Genomic DNA, 8512 nt, shown 5'->3' on the forward strand with positions numbered 1-8512 from the left:
GATACAACTCAGTTTGACACGAAATCTCTTTTCGAAAAAACAACGTGATGGCGTTGAAATGGCTATTTTAAATAATTGTTTATATTTTTTTGGTAAGTGTTTTCGGAGACGAAAAAGTAGAGACGCATCACTCCTCGATTTCGGCGTGATTGGGGTCAGGCATCCGGTGAAAGTTTCCCACCGTACAACTAATAGTCTGTTCCTTACAACCCAGGAATCGCCGTATTGTTTTCATAGAAAATTAATCAAGGGGGTTTGTCTGAATGGGTTTTAAACACCATTTCTCTTTCTTTACCGTCACGTCAAACCCGCATCCACACATGAGTCAGAACATTCTGGTAATTCTAGTCAATATTTGGATTCAAAATTCAAAACATACCTTACTGTATGTTCCCTGTCGGTCGGTATAATTATTGGCCTGTCTATGTCACGTCCCCTCTTCTTATTCCTGGATGCATCTCATTGCATTAGTGCGCTCAATGTGAGAAAATCTTTTCTATTCTTCTTCTTCTACAACTTTTTCTTCGTCATTTTCTTCTTGTTCTTGTTCTTGTTCTTCTTCTTCTTCTTCTTCTTTTTCGCGTGTGTGGTTGGCAGGTGCTCTGGTGTGATTTACTCCTTCTTTCCTATCAAGCACCTATGATCCCTATCATTCCTCCTCCTCCTTTTTAAATAGATGTAACTCTCTTGTAACTAATCTATTCTTCATCACTTATATGACCTTATTGTTGCAACGCAACAAGTGCCGTAAAACTCTTACTTAAACTTGAAAAAACTCTGCTTCCTCTTCCTTCACTGGAGCATAAATTTGATGAATTGATTAATTATGCGCACATTTATTGACCAACTTCACCACATACCACTACTTCCGACGTATTGACTGAGATGACGCCTCGCTCCTCCCTCTGTCCCCGGTATTAACTATATAGGAAATAACAAGGGGAAGTGACTTTGAGAGGAACAGACTATGAAATGTACGGCGTGACATAGTTTTGAGGCACTGCGTCACCGACCTTGCGTCAATAATATGATGCGAAGAGGGGCCAGCTGACGAAGAAAATATCTCTCACTAGTAATCTCCTGTGTTTTACGGCGCCTACAACTGCATAAAGTCATATGAGCGCACGGTATATTTCAGTTGGTATGAAAATTTGAATTTTGCATTGGTGGCGGCCGACGCCTACTCCTATCTAGAAGTTGGGGTGTTCGCCTCTCATTTAAAGGCCCCGAGTTCAAATCCTGGTAGTAACGGAAACATTTCTTCTATAAAATTGTCTTCTTTCACCACCTTTACTGATCTCTAGCAATGTTCTGTCGTCTGATTTCATCCCCACTTTCTACCCCCCCCTCACCTCCTTTTCCCCCTCCTCTGGGCGCCTGACTCTTTCTGCAGCCTTTCTACAGTTGCTCCTTGGCTCCTTCTAGTAAGAAAGATCTACACCTAGCCTTCTCGGACAAGGGCGAAAAGTTTCGGAGGTGCCGTGTGCTAGTTGTACATGTTAAAGATCCCTTGGTATTCTAAAATCGATATGAATCGGCTTCAGCTGCCACCCGGACAAAATTCAAGATTTCCCACCATCTGAAAATGTAAAACACTTACCCCCCCCCCCCCCCCAACCCCCACACACACACATACACACACACACATACACACACACACAAACAAATAAAAAAAAACTACAAAAAACAAACAAACTGGAAACTACCAGACTTGTCTAGTACTATATTTCTGCCGTCGTAAGGGAAAACGACGAATGGTCAACATTTTTCGATTTTTTAATTTTTACATATTTCATATAGTATTTAATTCTGCATCTGATGGTGTAAATTTTTGGGTCATATCCTAATCCGTTGTTGCGTAATTGAGAGTTCGTCGTTTTCCCTTACACTGGCGAGCTCCGAGCCAGAGGTCGGTGTAAGGAAGAACGACGAATGGTCGATCGGTCAAGGATCACTGCTCGTTCAGCATTGTCCCCTGGTCTCTGCTGTCGGGCAAATACTGCAAGGGTGACGAATGACAATTGATCACTGTTGCGTCAGTACAAACATACTAGGTTTTTTGTAAACAAACACTCCACCACCCCTTCCCCCGGAGTACCGTCAACCAGGTATATAAGGACGTATTACTTAGTGTGTCTTTCTGTCTGTCTTCCCGTATTAGGTCTATGCTGATGGTGTGAATTGACAAGAGCAGGCGGGAGAGAGGGGAAAACGAATGGGAACAGGGGGAAAGGGGTGGAGATGGGAGGGTCAAAAAAGCATTTAGGGAGAAATTTATTAGCACTGCATATTAGTGTCCGCCAGATGTTCACAGACTAACGTCATGTTAGTTTGCTGTCCAGTCATTTGGCATTCCAAATCCCAACGATGGTTTTAGTGCCACAATTTGTCTAACACGTGTCACTGGTGGACATCATTATAGAATTACCAAACAATTAATGACACTGCGTTATAAGAGTACATTTCTTTGTCCAACTTAAAAAGTGGACGTATTGTGGCGACACTTAGTCTTGCTTTACGATTTTTTATGACTTGATGGACGTTACGATCGAGTATAATAATGTCTTGCAGATTCAAACTGTCCATAATCCTTTATTAAATACAAAGCGTTGCATTACCTCTCCTGAAAGCGATTGTGATACAGTCTTTTCAGATTGTTATATTTCTCACGTGAAAGTTTGTTCGACCTTGCAACGATCTTATCGTATTATTGACATTGTAACATTGGTGATCCCTTTGGCCGTGCAGGGAAAATTTTGCAATTAGCAAAAAATAAAAGTAAAACTCGCTTCTGAAGAGAATACAATAAAGAGATATCGTGGAGACCAAACCTTGGTTCTGAATGAAACAGTTTTAATTAAATCAAGCTGTTGAAAATGTGTGCACATCTGATTTGTACACTGACTGTGTAGTATTTAACCAAGCGAGAAAGGGAAACAAAGGATGTTTACCGAGTTACAGTTGGGATTTAACAAACATCTAACTTTATACGTGCTAGTTTGTATACGTCTTGTTTTTATTTGTATTAACCAGTACACAGTCATTACTGTCAATAATGCGTCACAATTGACCATCGCCTCATAAACGTTCACTAGTGTAAGGGAGAACGACGAACCGTACCATTCGTCGTTTTTGTTTACATCGCTAGCTCTCCTGTCGGTGCGCAGTGTAATAGGAGAACGACGAATGTCGAATAACTTTGCTACTTTTTAACCTAAACCATTCAAACTTTAGAAACTGCTTTATGAACACCTCAATCAGATGTCTGGTGAATTACAGCTTAAAAGAGTGAAAAATAGAAGAGTTATAAAGTGAAAACAGTTTTTGCCTCTCTTGAAAAATTTGCCTCGCTACCTGCGCAGGACCATTCGTCATTTTCCCTTACGACGGCAGAATTTGGTGCCCACTGGAAAAAAAAATTATGTGTTTTTTTCGAAAAGTTGTGACCGAAAAAGGTTAGTTCCTAACCTAACTTGTTTCATAAATAGACGTAAAACGGAGTTGGAACAGAAACAAACATGTTCTAAATGAATAAAGATGTGAACAAAACACAAGGAAGGAAACACAGCACTCGTAAGCCAGACATATTATGTCATTCGACGTCCATAAATACGATTCAAAGGATAGATTGTTAGCTTGGGTTTTCTGACACTGTCTGTCCCCCGTGGTTATAAGCACCCCGCATAATTTAGCAAAATTTGATCTTTTATTTGCATAATTTCTGATTTTTTGTCCTATGATCATTTTTCGTTAAAATTAACAGAATAGCATAATTTCACATTTTTTGGCTCAATTTGTATAATTTCAGAATTATTTTTGTATAAAACCGCCGGGACAGCACTGTTTTGTCCATCTAACATGCTGGTCTCCTGTCGCCGGCGAAGACTGTTGTTAGTTTTGGTGTTGCTTTTGCTTTAGGTCACAAGATAGACTGTCTTGAGAAGTCAGCCCCTCCTACTTCCATACCCTCTGTGGCCTATAAATACAATGCCAGCTCTTAGTTGGACAGCTTAGTGGCCAATCTACATACAGCGACAGTCCCCAATCGTCTGTGTACAGTCGAACCTGCCCTGACGGCCAACTCTATAAGACGGCCACCAGTACAAATGGCCTCTTTCCATTTCCCCCCTAGCGTTTTTTCTATATAATTTAACTTTGTAAAACTGGCACTTGTCCGACATAGCCGCGGCCACCATATTTTATCACACAAACCATATCACACTAAATTATAACACCTGTCTTAGAAGTCCACCTCAGTGACTCCATTGCGTTTTGTAATAAATTGTGCATTGGCCCCTGGCTTTGAGGGCGAGCCGTCATAATCCAATCACCTGTCATTGTTGTCAGATAGTCCCTCCACCCGATCATGTTGCATAGGCCTCTCCCACTGTTGACCAATAGGTACCAATGTTCAGCTGCTGGTGAGGTAAGCGTGTGATCCCTCATAACCCAGAAACCCCGCCCAGAACTCATACACAAATCGTATGTGAGACGAGTGGTCACTGTTTACCCAGTCTGTAACAAAGAAACAATGGACGTCAACATGAACTTGTGACAGAAGTGTCGCTCGTTCTCCGAGCGCTGGCGACCCATGTGTTTGTTTTACCCCAGCACTCGGCATTACTCGTCTGATACATTTCGTTTTATTGTCATTCTTGCGCACAATCAGCAACAAAATTAAAAAAACAACAAAAAAACAACAAAAACCAACAGCAACAAAAACAACAGCAATTCAGCTTCTTTCGATTGGGACCTCAGATGGGAATGGTTGGTTTTCTTCCTCTTGATCAGTCCAGTCTAAGAAGGCCACCTGTCTTATACGGTTTCCTCTTGACAATGGATGGCCGTCTTACACAGGTTTGACTGTTTTTCCTACAGACCAATGTTCCCCCACAAAGGTCTGACTGGAATGGCTTCCTGTCCCTACCACTGACAAAGGTCTGACTGGAATGGCTTCCTGTCCCTGCCACAGACAAAGGTCTGACTGGAGTGGCTTCCTGTCCCTGCCACTGACAAAGATTTGACTGGAGTGGCTTCCTGTCCCTGCCACAGACAAAGGTCCTCACAGAAGCAGCGAGAAGCCCGTGGTAAAAGGGCCCTTGACCCTGTTGTCGTTGTTGTTGCTGTTGTTGTAGTTGTCGTCGTTGTTGTTGTTGTTGTTGTTGTTGTTGTTGTTGTTGTTGTTGCTGTTATTGTTGTTGTTGTTGTTTCTGTTGTTGTTGTTTCTGTTGCTTATAAGGCCATTCCGTGGTAGATTTGAATAGCTAATCTCAGATGTGATTCTTTTCTCCCTCTCACTATCTCTTTCTGTCTCTCTTTATATATATATCTGTCCCCGTCGTTTTAAGCAAGAAAAATTCTGAAATTATGCAAACTGAGCCCAAAAAAATGTAAAATTATACGAATCAGTTAATTTTAACAAAGTAAGTTAAAGGAAAATAATCAGAAATTATGCAAAAAATGATCAAATTTTGTTAGATTATAAGGGGTGCATAAAACCACGATATAAAAAAAAAATATATATGTAATTATATATATTGTGTATGTGTGTCAAAAGGTGAATTACTTAAGCTACTGGTGCAGTCCATTTCCAAGGCAGTCATATTTTTTGTAAGGCAATAATTATTGCTGTTGTTACTGTTGCTGTTTTGGGGGTTGTTGTTGTTGTTGTTGTTGTTACTACTGCTGTTGTTTTTATCATACGTGGTAGATTTGAGTGGCTAATTCGAGGTGTGTATGTGTGTGTGTGTGAGAGAGAGAGAGAGAGAGAGAGAGAGAGAGAGAAAGAGAGAGTCGGAGAGAGAGAGAGAGTGTAAGTGTGTTTGTGTATGTGTGTGTGTGTGTGATTGTGAGTGTGTGTGTGTGTGTGTGTGTGTGTGTGTGTGTGTGTGTGTGTGTGTTTGTGTGTGTGTATCAAAAGTTGTGAATAAACTTAAACTGCTTTTGAAGTCAATTTCGAGGACAGTCAGGTTTTTTGTAGTGTATTGTAAATTTGTTCTGTTTCCTAATGGCTTGGTCTTTAACCCATAAAGAATGATATTATCACCTGATTATTTTGTGTTTCTAGATCTCTCCATTTCATATTTACTCGACAAGGAAATCTTTAGTTAGTTGGTGGAATAACTTATATAAGATTTTTCGTACCGTTGAAAGTTAAATTTTGACATACACCACAACCAACAAGGGTGTCAAAAGAGTGGTAAATCTTTTGATAGATTCTTATTTTCCAGATGAAGAGAGATGATGAGATAACACAATAATACGCTATACCTAATCATTTCATCTTTCATTCTCTGTACAAGAAATGCTCGTCCTTGTAAAAAATACCAAAAGGAGAGATAAACAAACCAGCCATCTTGAAAAAAAAGCTAAAAATAGATAGATGGATAGATAGATAGATAGATAGATAGATAGATAGATAGATAGATAGATAGATAGATAAACAGTTTTAAAAGCTTGAAAAGGGGGGAAATCAATTTGATTCTCAGACAAGCAAGGGAAAAATTAAGTCAATCTGAAAATGAAGTTTTTTAGTTTTTTTTAATTTATTGGGCACATATACATCACATCCAGATCACAAACACAGTCCTAAATAAAGAAAGACTAACTAACTACAACTTTTTAAAATTATATTTGTGTTCTCTCTCTCTCTCTCTCTCTCTCTCTCTCTCTCTCTCTCTCTCTCTCTCTCTCTCTCTCTCTCTCTCTATCTCTCTCTTTCACACACACACACACACACACACACACACACACACACACACACACACACACACACACACACACACATACACTAACACACACATACGCTGTCTCTCACTAACTTTCACTCTTAGCTACTTTGTGATCAGTGTCTTAATCTCTCATTCTCTCCCTTTCTCACTTTCTCTCTCTCTTTCTCTCTCTCTCTCTCTCTCTCTCTCTCTCTCTCTCTCTCTCTCTCTCTCTCTCTCTCTCTCTCTCTCTCTCTCTCTCTCTCTCTTGGGCCTGCTATAATTCAGAACAGTATTACGACATTGGCTTCAGTTTATCAAAGGCGTTGTATAAAGCTTCAAACTAGAACTTAACAGTGAGAAGTCAAGACGTGCGAAGATTAAGACTGCCTTCTAACTATCTTTAGAACGCCACAGCCGGGATCCAAACGTCTTAGAGAAAACAGGACAGGTCCGGGTGCAGCTCCAGGGCCTCAGTGAGGAACTTGTCCAGGGTCCATCTCATGTCGGGGTCCGGAAGAAGAAGGTTCCTCAACAAGGCAGCGTACTGTGGGGGAATGTTGTCTAGGTGATCCAAAGGCTTGTTCTTGACTGGACACAGACCAGACAGTACCTGCCACATGCTGACAGCCAGGCTGTAGGTGTCCAGTTGGAATGGACAGAGCTGACCATCCTCCTTGTCCGCCTCGGGTCCCCGGAAACCAGGTGCAGCTGTCCACGTGTCCACCTTGTCACATCCCTCAGAGAGTAGACACGCAGCGCCAAAGTCAGAGATGAAGGCGACGTCACGGGTACTGAGGAGGATGTTCTCTGGCCTCAAGTTCTGATGATAAATATTTTTCTTGTGAAGGCTTCGGAGAGACACCGCCGCCTAGGGGAGGCAAAGGAAAGGGAGATTTTGTTAGTGTTTGATTTTCATTTTCTAATGAGTAATATCCGTATCTAACACCGGGAAATCATGTAAGAGACGAGAAGTTACAATTGATCGATAAAAATAAATAGACCGGTAAATATAGGTAGACAGGGACGTTAAGATCTTGACAAATAAGACTCATGCTAAAATGCCTTTTGATGAAGAAAATCTTTTTTTTTTTTTTAATCATTGGACACTTTTAACTTCTAAATTGAATCAAACAAATTATAACAATATCCATGATGAGATTTGAACTCGCTGCTAAAACTTGAAACTTCAAGGCATTATAACCTCTAGAGAAAGAGAGGTAGAGAGAGAAACAGAGAGAGAGAAACACAGAGAGAGAGAGGGAGAGAGAGAGAAGAGAGAGAGAGAGAGAGAGAGAGAGAGAGAGAGAAAAGAGAGAGAAAAAGAGAGAGAACGAGAGAGAGACACAGAGAGAGAGAGAGAGAGAGAGAGAGAGAGAGAGAGAGAGAGAGAGCAAGAGAGAGAATTATGAGAAGGACAAGTACTTGCTGACAACCCTTTTGTCTCTAGAGAGGGGGGGGGGGGGAGTAAGATAATAGGACACTTTATGACATAATTGACGGAGTAAAACTTTAAAAAAGAGCAGGGGCTAAAAATGGCACACTACAACAACCAATAGAGAAAAGGATAGAAGGAGACAGAGAGACAGTGACAAAGAGACAGAGACAGAGAGAGAGGAGACAGAACGAGTGGAGAGAAAAAGAGAGAACAAGAGAGAAAGACGAGAGAAAAGAGACAGAAAAGAGGGAGAGAGAGAGAGAGAGAGAGAGAGAGAGAGAGAGAGAGAGAGAGAGAGAGAGAGAGAGAGAGAGAGAGAGGGTGTGTTTGTGTTTGTGTATTTGTGTGTGTGTGAGAGAGAGAG

General features: G+C 41.0%; 1 protein-coding gene across 1 annotated transcript in view; it reads right to left on the minus strand.

Moving 5' to 3' along the window:
- Window positions 1–7143: 7143 nt before the first annotated feature.
- Window positions 7144–8512, minus strand: part of LOC101849869 (CBL-interacting protein kinase 24-like) — a 4537-nt gene continuing 3168 nt past the window's right edge. Inside the window, exon 3 of the mRNA XM_005105935.1 lies at window positions 7144–7581. Within this exon, the coding sequence (XP_005105992.1) occupies window positions 7144–7581 (438 nt within the window). The remainder of the gene's footprint in view (window positions 7582–8512) is intronic.

The sequence above is a fragment of the Aplysia californica genome, unplaced genomic scaffold (genome assembly GCF_000002075.1).
Source record: "Aplysia californica isolate F4 #8 unplaced genomic scaffold, AplCal3.0 scaffold00501, whole genome shotgun sequence".
In the NCBI taxonomy this organism is placed as follows: domain Eukaryota; kingdom Metazoa; phylum Mollusca; class Gastropoda; order Aplysiida; family Aplysiidae; genus Aplysia; species Aplysia californica.